General features: G+C 43.4%; 1 protein-coding gene across 1 annotated transcript in view; it reads right to left on the bottom strand.

The window, feature by feature from the left end:
* LOC126563716 (protein sickie) overlaps positions 1 to 17,686 on the bottom strand; it is a 231,060-nt gene that overhangs the window by 81,504 nt on the left and 131,870 nt on the right. Inside the window, exon 7 of the mRNA XM_050220362.1 lies at positions 15,238 to 17,211. Within this exon, the coding sequence (XP_050076319.1) occupies positions 15,238 to 17,211 (1,974 nt within the window). The remainder of the gene's footprint in view (positions 1 to 15,237; positions 17,212 to 17,686) is intronic.

The raw sequence follows: 17,686 nt of genomic DNA, 5'->3' as shown, positions 1-17,686 counted from the left end.
ATTTGTGGATTACGTTGATTTTTCCTTTCTTTTCGGTGAGAAAATAAAAGTTTGGGTGAAACTCGCGACAGTACAAGAATCTTTGACAATGACATGCGGGTAATATTGGGTAGATGCAAAACAATCGAAAAATACTTATTTGTAGTTTTTTAAACCAACTTCTTACAGTTGAAAAATAAATGCCACCCTTTTACTCACATATTGCATACCTTTAGGCGTGTATCTCAATATTCTGATTGCGGGTTGCATAATTTCAGTTTAAATATTTTTTGGTGTTATTATTTATATGTAATTTTCATGATGAAATGTTTAAAGCAAATGGTTTTCAAACCAGCAATCGATCTTTCAACTTTATCATGATTCTAGTTCGTAACTTTTGCAAAGACCCAATCCTTACACTCTCAAACCACGTGGTCAATAGGACTGTCACTCACAAAAAGCAAAACAATGACGAAGGCCAAACCAATAACGTTCTTTCCCAGTCTTCGAAATAAAAAAAACGCTTTGTGATTTGATTGCGATGACGGCTGGAAAGCAATGGGATCCTTTTTATAATTTCCTTTTTCCCCGCGAAACCAACTTTAAAACAGTGATTCTCATAGAGAAAAAAAAGGAACACTGGCATTAAAATTGATTGGTTCGGAGCGTTTTTCCTTTTTTTACGATCTGTCCAGCATCCAGTGATGGGCATGGTGTATACTAGAGAGTCTGAATGCTGTCATCGAAGCGCCATCATAGTGTTGTTGCCGGTTGTACCTGTTCCTCTCGATTTAATTCCGTACGAGGTGTCTCATTGTAACGATGAGTTTTTTTTTTGTGAATGGGAAAGGGACATTGTCTTTGGGGTACTAAAATTAAAGTGGTTTTCCCTTTTATAATGGTCAGAGAGAAGCAAGAGCAAACAAAATATCAATGACGCTGATGTTGAACCAAGCGAGCCAATACTGAACAACAACCACACACGTATAGAGCGATAGAGTGATAATCTTATAACGACAAAAATTGGCAAAAAATAAAATCATTCCGCGTGCAGAAGCAGGGCTCAACAAATCGATTTCTGTGTTCGTATCGTTTGTAGCTTCCAAAAATAAAAACACAGAACCAACCTAGAGAAATCGATATACTCATCACCACTTGTGGCATATTTTTTTGGTTGTTTCGAAAATAAAATTCCCATGATGCAATAATAACGCTTTATCGATAACTATGGTTTAGCGAGGGACAGATTGTTGAGGTGAGGTTGTTTGTGATCATTTGCAATGCAAATGAAATGCATACAAAGCGATCCTCGTGAATTGTTATTTTTTGTTGGTACGTGAAAACCGCATTAAAAAGGGACACTCATCGGGCGACGAAATAAAAAAGGATAAAAGATATTCATACCCTGACAGACGGGATAGTAGGATTCAAACCGGATCAGTTGTTTATCACGCAAAAGTACAAATGACACCCGGAGAGAAAGCACGAGAGCCAGGCGAAAAGTGTGGTTAAATCCAATTAACGATAGTGGTGGTAGATCCGCCGGCATCATAAATCATATGCATTTGCGAGCGTTATCCTGCATCAGGGCCCAACTGCAGGGATAGAGAGTTGGCCGGATAATTCAATAATCCGTTCACGCGTTCCATAAATCATGTGAGCGGGATGGATGACTGAAGCGTAGGAGCATAATGCGAAACACTTCCACGTAGCACGGAACTCAACCCTTTGCCGGTTGCGAAATTTGCCGTAATTAATCGATCCGGTACGTGTCCAGTCGACGACCTCTTCTTGGCACCTGTCGGCAAGGTTTCATGGGCTGAAGCCTAGCGATTAAGGATGAAACGCCTGGATGAAGTGCGTACTGGCAAATGGGACATAAATCATCTAATGGAATGTGTTTTTGCAATGCAAATCATATGTTTTATGCTTTTCGCTCGAATATTCAAGATAGATCCTTGTGCTCGTTTACAATAGCCACAATACCACAATACTCCTTACTTGGCTGTTTACCTTTTTGCCTTGGCTGGAGAGGTTTTGCCAGATAAATTTTCATTTTACTTTCCACGAGATTAGATAACTCTAACGCTCTAAAGGTAACGATACGAGCGGATAATCAACAGGAATTAAATTCGAACCATCCATCCCTTTCCCTCATAAACTGAAGAAGATGACCTGTTTTCGCCAAAGTATCATGGCATCACCCTTCCATAAAATCCTTTGGAGGACCGCTCGGTTAGGTTGGTTAAAAATAGGCCAACCGTGTGGGAAAATGTTCTCCCCTTTTCGCCTGCCGAGATGCTCCTACGTCAGGTAGTAATCGGTTGCCTTTTTTTTTCCTTCTTTCCTAAACCCGTCCCCACCACAACAGATTTCGTTTATTGAAGTTCGATTGATGCAAAGGGTGTGTACCGGTGTAAAAGGGTAACGACCTACTGCCACGAACTGCCGGTAGTCGAACGAGGAATAATTTGACTTTTATAGTCTGGCTCAGCTCAGCCCGAGTACCGTGTAGCTCGTCATGGAGATGGAAGACTCGAGAGGTGGTCCGGTTGCGGTTGGCCAAAGGATTAAGGCAGGGGTGTTTTTCTGCGTTAGATCGCTTTACGACCACGACCATGGTTTGGGGTTTTATGATCCGGCTTGCTGCTGACCGGCCAAATCCATGATAGCTTTAAATAAGTTCCACGGTAGTAATCCCAGGAAGGATGAGCTATGAACGCAACCGATAAAAAATTCATCAAGTTTTATAAACAAGTCCTAGATTTTAATTTTGAAGCTTATTTGAAGTAACCGTTTTGAGTGATCAGGACAATATAATCAGTTAAAACGATTTAAGTTTTGAACCACTAAGTTCTCTAGTAGTTCGCATAAATGCGCCTTAAAGTATGCTTTGTGCATACAAAAACGATTTGAACGATTAGTTAAGTTTAGGATTAATACTGCCGTTTAGGTTTAGGTCTGTAGATAAAAGAAATTAATTTAAAAAGCACCTAAAGCTATGCTTCAAGAAAACCCGTTCTTTCACAAAATCCCTAGAACGGTAAAAACATTCAATCCAATACCAGTCAAAGAATTAAGCGAACATTTCCATCCTGACGATTTCAAAAGAAATACACTTATTCAATCGTCTCTTCTCTTTCTTTACACCAAGCTTTCCACGTAGTAAAACCCACCAATATAAATCCGGAGACCGGTTGGATTGGCGTGCAGCATTTAGCCGGCAGTAAAACATGGCTCAATATTTAAACCATGCCAAATCGCTCTGTCAGCCGTGCGATACGGAGAAAGCATTATGAAGCTACAATTACGAAGAAATATAGCTTGAGTAAAAGCACCACCATGAACGCTACATAAATTTGACTTCTTTTTTTTAAGTTTGCTGGTAAAAAGATTCCTTGGTAAGAGCGAAAAAAAGGCAGAAATGTAAAAGAGCTTTAAATTTGATTCGATGGCTACCAATGCGGGGTTCATGTTTCAACCACCCATAAACGATGTATCTTACCGAAATTGCATCGTTTGCCACGAATTTGTTCACACCTCGGGATGATGTTTTGTTGTTGGGAAAGGTGTTTTTATTCGCTACGAATTTAAATAAATTTACTTCCACCCGAGTCAAGTGCAAGTTATTTTCTTCCACGCTATGCACAGGCTCACATATTATTCGTGGCGTGAAAGCGACGTTGGGGAAGCTTCCGTTAGCCAGACACCAAACACCTGGGACACGGAGGGAAGAAAGCATACACCAATCTTATTTACATAGCATAATTTACACAACACACCGCTTGCATTTACGGTCCTTGCTGACTCATGGCAGCAGTAATAAGGATCCTGTGCAAAAGGAAAAAACAGGGAAACAGCTTGCTCTTTTCGTTAGTTTGGAAAAACATGACTCGATGTGTCCGTGTCTCGGTGTGTCAAGAAAGAAAACTAACGCTGAAAAACGGTACACCCTTAGTTTAAGTAGGTTTGTGGGCAGTAGGTTCTGTGAGACCACGGTGAAGTGCGATGCAATTAAAATGGGAACAGTATTCGGTGAAAAACTCGTCCCTCCTGGTTTGGTTAAGTGGATACGTTACGTAAACGTTGTAAGGATTAAGTGAAATGATTTAATCCCGCTACTTAACGCAGGTTGCATCTGTAACACTGCTTGCTCATTAGAGGGAAAAATGACGATATTGTTAATTAATGCTAGCGCAACGCAGCCGTTTGCTGGTTGTAATATTTTTAATTGGAGGAAATTAGCTACAAAATGCAAACATGCATACATTTAGGCGCTTATAGTTTTGTGCTTAAAACAATAAAGCCATGCCAATAAAGGAACACAATTAATTATTTGTCTTTATTATGGTTGCACTACGATCTTTTTAACAGCTTCATAAGCCCTTGTTAGCTAAAATTAACTAAAAATATTATTCTATTAGACATCATTCATATTGATAATAATATTCTTCTGAATCGATTTTGAGCCGAAAAGAGTTTCCTGTTTCTTCTTTCTAGGTCTTTTCCTTTTCATGTAGTCCAAAGGAAAAAATCGCTCCTTGAAGAAAGTCACCCCAACACATACACTAACACACAAAATACGGAACTCAGCATCGTTTTTCTTCGGCATTTTCTTTGCAAGATTCGAGAGCGAGATATCGAAACACGAATCGTCGCGCAGACCACACCAGTGGGATAGATTTCATTTCCGGGGTAACAAGACAAACGCGACATGCAAAAGCGGGCATGGATAAAGCATGGCGCTAAGAGAGGGTTTGGTTTACGAGCAACAAAACAAAGCCATAATTCAATTCTGGCGCCCGAAAAACGTCGACTGCTCGACTTTCAAAAATTTCTTCCTCGATTCCCCTTTTATTACGACCCAACCCGAGGCTTCCCCAGCAAGCAACTGATAGTACGATTCGATGTATTTCTTTTACTTTGTTTTTCACTTAACTATTGCGTGGCCTTGCTTTTTAGGGTAAGGGTCGATTTGCTGTACGCTTTCCCATCAGAACATACCCTTCAAACTTTTGAAGTTGTGCGTCTTCGATGTGCTTTGCTGGTGCGGTTTTTTGATGGCACAGATCGAGCTATCGCACTTTAATTCGATAGACGGATGAACCGAGCAGCAGTAGCATACGGTGTAGCCTTCCCTTTGCTTTGAGGCTATTTCAGGGCGTGTTTTTTGGAGAACTTTGTCGATGGATTTTATCCAGTTTGTAGGATGAAACGAGTGGTCCCAGTGGGGATGATAAACACGAAGGAAAAAAGAGCAACCGAGTGTCGTTTTCTTGAAGGATTATAAAATTTGTTCCACTGTTTCTCGGCCACCGACCAACACTCACACTAGCAGTGAAATGGATTTGAGGAAATTTTAAACATAAAATAAAATAAATATTGCAAACAGCAAGCACTTTCAAGCAATTATTGTGGGTTCACTAATCACGGCTGGAGGTCCTTCGCTGTTAGAACAAGAAATCAAACAACCCCTACTATTTACACAGCGTTCTTGGACTTGCCATTGTATAAAGCATTTGCTTTTGTCGGTCAAATTGCACCCACTTCCAATCACTTCACCTTATGCTTTCTTTCCGTGCAATTGTGCATCATGTGCTGGCAGCACACATTTGCCATTCGATTCTTTTCGGGGGGGTGGTTGCATTTTCAAACCGTGCACGATGGCGGATGGCTTTTCACTCGTTTCGGTAACAAAACTGAGTGAGAGAACCGTGCCCCTTGCTACCCAAAAAAAGGGGTTGAATTATATTTTTTCTTCCTGCTTCGAACGAATTATTCCTTGCTCTAATTGTTTCGATGGTTGGTTGCAGGAAAATGCCGGATGCATCGATGCTGGCTCTCAACCGGTGCACACACACACACATCGGTTCACATGAGTGGGTAGTAGACACACACACATTTGCACTCACACTAGCTAAAGAATAGTAGAGCCTCAGGAGCCACCACAACCGGTGGTTGTTGGCAGCTGGCCAATTTCGTGTCGAAAAGAATTCTTTCACAAACGGACACGAAATAGGACACGAAATAAGGAGCCCGGTTCAACCTTTCCACTTGATTTCCTTTTTCTCGCACAACTATTGACACAACCACACGCTAGGAGAAAATAAAGTAGGGAAAACTTCTACCCGGCTGCAGAAAGATTGGCTGCCCAGACACACAGGTTGGTGTGCCTGACACTGCTCTGCCACTTGCAGGACCGACGGACCGATTCACACTCACGACGGGTCCTGTCGGTTTGCGCTCCTGCTGCTACCAGCCGAGCGTACGGAACGAGTGACCGCGTGTGCGCTCGCCACAACACAATGGGAAAAACGCACCCAAACGGTGAAAAACCTTTCCACCCTGCACGAACGATAATGGCCGTATCGACCGTGTATGGGTGTCGGTTTTTTTTCGGTCGACACTCACCGGAACTCATCGGAACAGTTTGATAGAAGAGTTGGGATGAATTGAAAGTGCTTGGGCAAGAATTTATTTTTTACCGTACGTAGAACGAAAGAACTATCTCAAAATACCAGACTGTAGCGTTAAGGTTTGGCACAATAATTTTTTTAAATATTTTTTTTTTTTGTGTCAAACAATATTAAATCAACCGAGTATCTTCGGGATAAGACCCATCAGTAGGAGGAAACGGCTACCAAAAACACCTGTTAACACCCAGCCGAGAAATATCTCCACAACAAGGCACGCCCGTAATAATTGTAATAAATAAATATTTTGGGTATCGTATTTCTGAATAGCGCTTATAAATGACAAAACGGCGCAGAGCCATCATACTCAAATAAAACAAATAGTATAACTAAATAAATCCACTATTTGAGTAGCCCTTTTTTGTAACTTTCTTGTTTTTATTCAATGCAGGGCTGCTTCTGTAGCACTAAGAAGCATTTAAATGCAGCAGAAGGTGCATTGAAATATGCTTTATGCATTAAGCAGCCATATTTTTCGTTGTTATTTATGTTTATCCTTTCTAACTGCAAATTACGTAAAAGGAAATAATTTTTTAAGTATAAAAAGAATTTTAATTTTGTATATTTGAAAACCATTATAGTTTTGATCAACCACTCAAGTATTTCATATTTCCGTATTATAAAAAAGTGTAAATGTAGAATGTGGTTACCTTGGGTTTGCTTTCCATACAAAAAAGGAGCGGAAGCGACCAAAATAATTCGAATCATTGCAAATGGAACATTCCATATTCTAATAGCAAACAAACCAGATTTTTTCAACAACCCAAAGGCAAATGCAAATCGCTCTCAAAATCACTCAAGAGCATTTCTGTTCCGTTATCTGAGGGGGGTTCTCACTCTCAATTTGGGTGTGTATCGTGTGTCTGCAGAACAGATGATGGCCGCACCATCCGCGGAGGGTTACGTGTGTCGTGTGTCTGGCGAGCAGAGTGTCTGGTGTGTATTCGTGTGTGCGCCGGGTGCAGGAAAACTTCCGACATCCAAGCCTCCCAATGAGTACAACGTGCTTTCCCCCTTTGTTTCGATAGCACAAGCAACCGATCCCTTCCGTTATAGTGCACTCCCGTCGACGCTACACGAAAAACTACAAGCAAGAGAGCTGCAAGGATGTTATGACTCATCGGCTCTGCACAACTTCCTAGCGGCGACAGACGGCGACGAAGAAAGCCCCCAAAACCTTGTTGGCAAGGGCAACAGAAAGAAGCAACCCCACCACAACAACAACATCGGACGACTACACGGACTGATAAAATGACGAACACTTTGTGTGTATGTATGTATGTCGTCGCCATCGAACTTGTCGTGGGAATATCAGGAAACAAATGGAGCACACAATGTAACGTACTCGCCCCTGTCGTTGGGAAGATGGACATTCGATTCGCAATCACTAGCACTAGCATCACTAGCATCACCAAGATCAGGATACTCACAGGAAGAGCAGCGTTGTCGTAAAAAGAGTCTGCACAAATGTCAACGGTACAAAACTACGGTATCGCCGATAAGCGATTGTGCAGGAAGGAAAGCAGGTCCTTTTTTGTTGGAGAATCTCGAACCAGACAGACTGGCGTTTGGCAAATACTCTGAGCCATTGGGTATCTATCGGAGCTCCATGGAACTTCTCTTCAATGAGTTGATGACAGTTGACAGAGTATTGGTAATGGTTGAATTTTGCAAAAGATGGAACACACGGTCTGGGACCAATATTTTGACCAGTCAAAGGCACCAGCCAGCCAGGCAAGCCGGCGTGGCGTTTATCCGGTTGCTTCCAGAAACTTGCAAGAACAAGCAGGAGACAATTTAATTAATTGAATTTGATTTGATTGCCCTTCGCTGTTGCTGGGGGGTTTTGTTGAGGTTGGACACTGTGGTTAGAAACGGTTAGTTGCCGAAGTGTATTGTAGCGGCTAGAGCTATGGTAACAGCACACACTTGAGGCAAGGATTGCAATTATGGTTGAGATTTTTCGCGGTCATGTGTTGTGCAATTGAGTTGAATTAATAAATGGATGAGCATTGGCTTGGTTCGAGATCCGGCCATTGTGGTAGCGGTTGTTGGAATATTGATGATGTTGCTTGATTTTGAAGACGTCCTTGTTGAAAGATGCGACTAATCCGATAGAGGAAATGCAATAAGGAAGCATTGTGAGTCGGATTGCATACATTTGGGGGGCGACAGAAATATTAATAACGGCTTTGAGAATAATCTAGCATTTTTGTGAGTTGTATTTTTCCCTTTCTATGTGAAGTGAAGAGTGAAATAAGAGACAGTGTGAGCTCCAAATATTGTACTCTATTTATGTAGAAAGCATTTGTGCTTCTAGCGTGAAATACAATCAGAGTAAAAAGCACTACGAAGGACAGAAGAGACAACTTTGAATTAGCTGTCGACACTTCATACGGACACGCTTGCTGTGCCATTTTGCTCCTTGCACAGGGGGCGAAAACATCCCTTCATTTATAACACAGTCCACAGTCCACACAATGTTGTACCAATAGACGATGTCTTGCAACGGAAGCCAGTCTTGACTGTTAAGCAGAAGCATCAATTGCCAACATCCACCCCCAATTGTTCAACGGCGTACCGTTGTCGTAACTTACAATTTCTTCCAGCTACTCCCAGCTAGGACCAGCGTTGTCCCGCTATCACTGCATCCCAAGGGTAAGGTTAGGATACACGTCATGGCAAAGGTTATATGCCGATGGATTTAGACACGGTCGAAAAAATAAGAAAAATAAAATAGAAAAACGCATTACTTCCTCCTATTCTTATCTTTTGTCTACGCGTGGCTTCCGAAGAGAGAACATCAAACAGGACTCACCCAGCTGGTGGTCTGTTTGCGCGTTCCAAGTATTTTGATAAAATATTTACTACCCTCCGGCCAAGAATTACACACTCACCCAATCAATGTGCGAGAAACACATTCGTGGTGTGTGGCACAATACCTCAAAAACCAGATGTTTCAATTTCCCGACACTTTTCCCTACTGAACTGTCCAGCTCGGTGGGAGCTGTGTGAATGAGAAAACCGCAACATCTCCACAGTAGTACGGTGTGAAGATGTTTCCACGGATCGAACAGGGTGAATGCTCGCACGGAAATTGTTGTGCATTGGTGAACTTCCAAGCAGCCAGCAGTTAGCCACAAGAGGCCACATGGATACAAGGCATCCAGTGTTCCGATATGTGCCACGCTCGCTTTATTGAAGCGTGTTGTACAAGATGTCCTAAAAATTGAATTTTAATTTATTGCCTAAATTTAGGCGTATCGGGGGGGATTGGTGTGCTTTTTTTATTCAACATAAACCATTTCCAACAGCACTGCCTGTATTTCTTAAAGGTCTCGGTGACTAATTTAGGCACGGAGCAAATGAATTAAGGATAGCGAAAGGTCGCTTTGCCTGTGTTTGTTGGTGTGATGAATGGCTTTGATAAATTACCAAAACCCCTTAATGACATCGGGCCGGGGGTTTTCCTTGCGTTCGCTTTGGTGTTTAAGCTGTGTGGCCTAGAGGCATCGCTTCATCGGTATGGTTTGTGTTACGATATTGGTGATAACATAGTAAAATTGTAATAAACATGACTTTGTGAAAGTAAGATCAAATTAGAAAATTTTAATTAAAAAATCATTTAAAGCATGTTGTTTTTCCCACGGATATTTTCTGCACGATTCTAGCTCGAAAGCTATTTACGACCAAAACCGTGCAGCGACTGCTCGAATCGCGATGCAAGCGGAGACAAACACCGCAAGCACAAGATGTTTTCGAGCAGCAAAGTAAACTGCTCGAGTTTTACTCGAAAATGTACAAGTTAAAAGCTTTCGTGCAGCTTTTGCGAGAAACCGTCGATAATTCATTTAAAAAAAAATGTGGAAAATAATAAAACTTCTAGTTTCTGTTATTGAAACTTTAAAAATTAAAATATCAGGATGTGTAAGTAAAATATCAAAGCAGCAGCAAAATTAAAAGCGCAACTAATAACGTAATCGAACGAGCCAGAAAGCATTACACATCGATGGATAAGTTATGACTGCTGCAACAACGACATCCTCCTGATTAGGTGGTCCAAATCACCGTGTTGAGACACGGTTCATAATTTCCCTTAAACCTCCCGGGAGTATGTAAACGTCCCTTATCTCTAAACCAACAGTACTCGTTAAAGATAATGATACCCCGCGTTAAAGGAAGTCTACTAATGGATCTTCCGTGCCTGCTCTCTCTCTCACATACATGTATGACAGGCAGAGAGTTGCAGACAAATCGGAAAATGATTTACAACCATATCAAATCCCTCCTGGGAAACGGAGGAAAACATTCAAACTCCGTACGAGGCGTACACGTTGTAGCACATTCGGGACTGAAAATATTCTTCCCGGACTTCCCGGCTTGTAGCGCAGAATTTGTCCCTGGACGCGTGCGAATGGAAAAATCTGGCACCGTGTATTGTGTCAGTGGATTTTTCCTCTCTATCCTTTTTAAATAAAGCACCCAAATATGAAATTCCCTCTCGGATATTAAAAGATTCGACAGCAAACAATACCTTAATGTCCCACGGTGATGGGCCGGACTACCTGCTGCCGAGGGACCGAGAGGAACAAAAATTGCAGGACTTAGGGTCCTCTGGTAGCACTGGTCTGGTCAATTGCTGCCGTCCGAAGTACACGGGTGTACACGTGCGATGGGAAAATAGATTTCTTCACGCCGAGTTTACACCCGGAAAGCCTAGAGAAGAAAATTCGCGTCCCCTAATGGCCCAGCAAAAAAAAAGGATGGCTAAAGTGTGACGCCGCGCTGTTGGATTTAGGGAGGGAGTTTGTGCGCGAATGATTCATAAAGAGCCACCGTACCGTGGTTGGTGCTAATAATGCTCTTTAGAGGCGAACAGCAGCCAAGAGCTTCCCCTGGTGTAATTTACGCAACATGGTACTGTTCCCTTACTATCAAAGCAAATGGCGTTCAGAGGATAGGAAGGCTTCGGACAAAATAGTCCTTTATGTTTTGCTTCCTGTTAGAACAAAAATCCATCAAACTTCCCAGACATACTCACACTGCCGTTCTGATAATAATATCGATAAAATTTCTGAAATATTTTGTACAGCTTGTGCATCGATAGTCGACGCAGTGCCTTTTTTCTATGAATAACATTATAACTTCAACGCGATTCCTTTGGAGGAACTTAAACCGATAATTCCTCTCCAACGTTATTGAAAGCATTCCTCCAACACATTCTGGTGCATTTTATTCTCACCACAAAGCGCACTTTAAAATAAAATATCATGCAGGAACACAACACAGCGATATCCTGTGATCTTTCAGGATATTTGGAAGGAATTTTTTGTCTCGGGGAGTTCTCGCTTCGTACATCAGCGGGATGTACTACACACAGCGCAGACGGCATCGTCGGGCGACATGCGACACTGCAAGCTATTCTGTTATTCTGCTCCTGGATGGACCAACCATTGCTGTGCAGCGTTGATGTCAGAAGAGCAAACGTGTGAATAATGCATCAACGGGAAGTGTGTGATGGTGATGATGCGTTTCCTCGCTCGTGCACGTGACGGAGGAAGAAAGTTTTTCAATCGCTTTGATAAACTATCGCACACCCAACGTGTGTCGTGCCAAATCCGGACAACCGGGATAAAAGGCAAACTTTGTCTCGGTATCGTAATTTCCGGATCCGGTACACTAGTAGCGTTGCCGTGCTTGTGTCTGTCGGCGAAAAAATAAATATCACAACGATAACAGTCTGCTGCGACAGACAGACAGCTAGCAGAAGCAAAGACCACCTGTTGGGTCGGTCGGTTTTATCACAGCTAGAAGAAGGACCAGACACATCCCAACGCTAGGAGCGATTGTTGAGATAAAACATAGAGCAAAAGGTGGGGATAATTCTCGCTCCCGAGATGCTTCTGGAGGATCTAACAATATTCAATACAAAGGATGGAATATAATTTCAATTAATTTAGCTCTATGCTGCTGACGTGAGCTTAGGAGAAAAGCGTCTTTCAAATAGCATTTTGAGTGATCCTGGCTAAAGTGACGACTATAATGAGAAATTGACTCGACAGCTGTAAAAAATACGGGTAGCTAATTTGCATGAAATTAATTTCATTCTAGATGATAATTTGGAACAATTTGTGGAGTTAGACAAGCTTGCTTTTTGTGTTCTCTTTTCTTAAAAGGATGACCAGGTCTGCCTGATAACTTTCATTGTTTGGTCAAAACTATATTACTACAACTAGGATTCTACAGAGTTGTTTTCCAACATTGGAAAGTCTGCGTTCAAACGACCTTTATTGAAGACAAAAATGTCTCGAGTCTGACTGATGCGCTTAAAACTTTTGTGTAATACTAAAACATTCAAAACAACTCCTGTACTCCTCAATGTTTAGCAGTCAAAGATCTACGGGATCTTTAAAAATCTCATTTAAATGCCTTTTAAACTGAACCATCTTTGACTTGCTATGCTCGACATTATACATATTAAATTGCATAATTTCAGTAGCACTAATTGTAGAGATTGTAGAGTTCTTAAGGAAGAACCATTGAACAAAATGTAATAAATTTACAAGACTATTTGGTAATATTAAATTGTATCTTCGAAAAAAAATCCTAAAAAACATACAAATTGACAGCTGTCAACAAATAATCTGTTTCATTCCTGTTACTTCCTGCAAGGTTTACTTCGTAATACGCCTTGTTTGGATTCCCGAAGGAATGTTTGGATTCTTTCGATCTGGGCATACAAAATCCGGCCAAAAAAGAACAACTGCACCCCACCGAAACGAATCCTTCGCAACACAAGCTGTCAGTGGTTCCACCGAATGAAAAAAAAAATCCAATAAACATCCCGTTCTTAAGTTCCCGTTTACCGGAGTCAATGTCTGACTCTCCCCAATCTTTTCTTCGATATACTCGATTCCTGTTTTGTCTTTATCCTTCCCGGTTTTCCTATTTTTTTGTTCGATTTTTTATTAAATTTCCTTTTCGGCACCATCGACACCGCACTATTTATCAACGTAACCTTTCATTTCACCCCTTTTTTCGTTTTGCTTAGCACAGCAGCTTTCTTCGATGCAGCGCCGAGCAAGGTGTGAGCCAACAAAGCATCCTGTCACACAGCAGGATGCTTCTAGCCGCAGGATGCAACGGTATAATATTTATATCATACTGCCATGTCCACCCAGGATATGCTTCCTTGGTGCTCGATATGAACACAACAGGATGCTTGGAAAATTAGGTGACCACACCATGTATTGTAGGTCACTATCTCCATTTGCAATTCTATCTAAAAATATATCCATCCCTCAAAAAAAGAGATATCATCGTCCCCCGGGACAGAAGAGCACCCAAAAACACTTTAATACGTGTGGAGGACCTCATATGCGGCAAAGAAGTGCACACAATATTACATCATTAAAGGAGAGTAATTTAATTTGCTCCATCCACTACGTCCGCTGGCTGAATGTCCTCGTTTTTCGTCTGGGGAGAAAATGGAGTTTGATCAGGATGGTGTGCTTGTGTCTCCAGGAAGAAAGGATTCCCTATGTAAGGATGCATGATGATTCGGTTCGATTGTGATCCGCTCGTAACAATGAATCGTTACTCATCGTCGGTGCTATTCAGACGAAGGATCTTCTTTGTACGGTCTTTCCTATGGGTTTATGGATTTCCATTTAGCTCGCTTTTTAATGCACCACTCGCTCTTTCCCCCAAATATGCAACGCACAGACTGAGAATAGGAAGCATAATTATGAGTTATGTGAACCAGACGGGTTGTGTGCATGTATAAGAAATCATCGTTTGAAGCTGCGTTGAGCGCTATGAATTAAATAAAACATAAAAAGGGAGCGAACCGACCGACGAGAGGTTGGTTAAACCCGAAAAAAGGCCACACTTTAGTGCGTCACCCTCGTATCGACAAAGTGGTTCACAAAACATAGAAGACTTCATGCTTCGCTCATCGGAGTTTCCCGCATCGATCGATAAACGCACCAACAACACACCGAGTTTTTGCTCACCGTTTTCCCTCACTTTCCACAGCGAACAGATTAGGACTGAATGTGCAAGTAAATTAATTACTCGAAGAGGCGAATAACCCCGGATACATACGAGGGCATTTGGGTGGTCTAACATACAGGACACAGTGAATTACTTGTACACCATCCCTTGCCCCATCCCTCAGCATTAGTCTTTTAATTGCCACTAAAAACTGCTCCAACATTCTCGAGTACGCGATGAGAAAATTAAACCACATTAAACCGCACTAACGATAACTTCCTTTAGAACACATTCATCCACACACAGATACACACACACACACGCAGAATGAAAAAGGTCCTTTAAGGATGGGAAACAACTCCACCACAAACACTTGTGTCAAGCTTGAGAGATCGCATTACGAACGCGCGTTCAATTATTTCGGGATTTGGTCGACTAAAATGGACGCCCTTTTCTGGGATAGTTCATCCCGAAACACTAACATCTCATATCTCTGACACACACACCGCAATTCCACGGTTTGGAGCAAACGTGATTAGGGCGAACAAATAGGGTGTGCAAGTGTGAGCAACCTGGTAGTCTCCGTGTTTCACACTGTCGGCTTTATCTCATCAAGAGACCTCAGCAAGAATGTTCACTATTAATCTTAACCGAAAAAAAAAACTGAGCTGCGTGCCTGTCAACGGCATATCGCTCCAGAGTTCCCGATCCTCATAATCTCCCAAATATTTCGGAAATGTCTAATCCGACAACTTTATGCCGAGGCATGACCACGTTTGCGTTTACTCACCGTTCTTCGATGGTCGTCGGAAGTTGGGTGCGAGCCCTCAGGGAACTGATGTACGATGCGTGCTGTTGACGGCCTGCACTTGTCAGGATGCTGGCACCTCCACCACCACCACCACCCTCCGAAAGGTAGCCATTGTCGATGTTGTCCGAGTAGCGTGCCGGGATCTTTCGCAGTGCGTCACCATCACTACAGTAACCGCCACCCTGTCCGCCAAAGTCCTCACAGTAATCCGCCGCCATCAGCTGATGATGGTGGACATGCGGATGGTGTGGATGGTGGCCACGAGTACCGCGGGTGGGCAACGTAACATGACTGTTGTATCCGCGAAGTAGCGGTCGCATCGGAAGCACGGTGATTTGTTTTTCTTCCTGCTCGTAGATCGTGGTCTGATTCCCGGCCACCGGACTTGAGCATCCCGTGTTGAGCATCTTCGCCGGTACGGTGTGGAACTTGTTGAGGTTATTGTTGTTGTTGGCGGTGTTGGAGTTGTGGTTATTGTTGCTAGTATGGTGCAGATTACCGTTACCATTGTGGAAGACATGACCGGCGCCTGGGCTACTGCTGCCGTTGTTACTACTGTTGAGATTTACATCCGGTTGTCCACCGTACGCGAGCGGACCTGAAGATCCATTTATTGGGTGTAGCTTCTGAGGTGATTGGAGCAGCTGTTCCGATCCAGACTCCGAACTGGGCCGATAGGCAACCACACTGGACGTTTCGCTTGAGTTGGTGGAATGTTGACCCATCGAGGCACCTTGCGTTGAGTTCGAGTGCATACTGTCAGACATAGCGCCGTTACTAGCACCATTCGCCATCAGCTGCTGATGCTGTTGCTGCTGCTGCTGTTGAAGAAGCTGACCTATCATGGTGTTGTTGTTACCACTAGCACTAATCGCACCGTTGGCGTTGTTATTGTTCGGAATCTGCGGCTGTACTATCGCACCAACAACGGCCGGTTTACACACGGTTAATTCTTCCTTTCCAGTGCCAGCGCTTGGTGTGAGCGGCTGCGACGGTTTGCTAGTTCCCTTGATTGCGGCCATCGGTTTCGGAATACCGGTGCCAACTGCTGACTGCTGTTGCATCTGTTGTTGCTGCTGCTGCTGGTGCTGCTGCTGGTGCTGCTGCTGGGGGGACAGCATCGTTTTCGGGGACTGTGGCACCATCAGCTGGGGCTGCTGGTGCAAACTAGTTTTACTTTCAGATTTGGCATCCAGTTTTCGGCCCACGGAGCCAAGTTTCAGACGGGACGAATCTTGCACCTTCGGTGCCATCGCCGACGCACCGGCCGCAGTCGCCGTCGCCAGCGAGTTCGTCGTCACGGTTGTCGCCATCGGTATTTTCTGCGCCTTCTGCGGTGCGAGCGGAATGTGCGTTTGGGGTGCACCCGGGTCCAGCTGTCGTTGTTTTTCGGCCGCCGCGGCAGCCTTGGCAGCCGCTTTGGCCGATTCTTTCGAGCTCGATTTGGACGATATGAGTTTGGAGGAAGATTTGGTGGATGACTGACTGACGAGGGTGGCCGATGGCGAGGACTTTGAGGTGCTCGAGTCAAGCTTCTTCAGACCGGACTCTTTAATCTTTGCGCCTGGAATGGCGGACGTTGGGACGACGGTTGGTTGCAGCGATCCCTGGTGATGGCCATTGTCCAGACTGAGGCTAGAATCGCTTCGTTCGCTGCGTGCCGACGAGAATCCACTGCTCGAACTGGTGCGTTTGGAGATTTGAGACTTTTGGGCGGAACGATCCTGCTTTTCCTTGCTGTTGAACAGCTTAAACTTGTCCAGCATCGAATGCTTCTGGTGCTGGGGTTGCTGCTGTTGGGCCGGGTTGGTGGGAATGTTCGTCACGTTACCATTGGGAATCAGCGTGATGGTGTTGTTGTTATTGTTGTGATGGTTGTTGTGCTGCAGCGTGTTGGAAGCCGAGTAGGGGCTGGCAGGAATTTTGCAGTTCGTTGCCTGTGGAAGGCGCAGGCTGTAGGGAGAAAGAAAGCAGAAGGGATATGATATGATATGAGTCAATGGAACCAAAATTAAAAATAAATTAAATGTCTTGCCTTTAAAACGCCAAACAACGAAAGGAAAGTGCGAACAATCCAAAACAATAATAACAAACAGTTTATCGACACACAAGAATGTGCGAATTTTCTCCCAAACCCTCCTTTTGCGACATAAGCACAACGAAAGGAAAGGATCGATTCTCTCGTAGGGCCCCATACTGTGTGTGAAGGAACGAATCTACCATCAATTCCTGCCCATATCTCCAGAGGGATCTGACAGAGGTAATTGACAGCATTTGGTGCGTATTACCCACCGACCGTTTTCTCCCAGATCCTCCAATTTCCTCCACCATACGCTGAGAAGGACTTTCACGCACGTCCTTCGAATTTGACTTTTGATTTATTTGCACGCTTGCCAAAATCGCTCGATATCCAAACTTTGGTCCGAAC

This window comes from Anopheles maculipalpis, chromosome 3RL (assembly GCF_943734695.1).
Source record: "Anopheles maculipalpis chromosome 3RL, idAnoMacuDA_375_x, whole genome shotgun sequence".
Lineage (NCBI taxonomy): Eukaryota > Metazoa > Arthropoda > Insecta > Diptera > Culicidae > Anopheles > Anopheles maculipalpis.
Note: the sequence above shows the minus strand (reverse complement) of the source record. Positions and strands in the feature narration are given on the sequence as shown.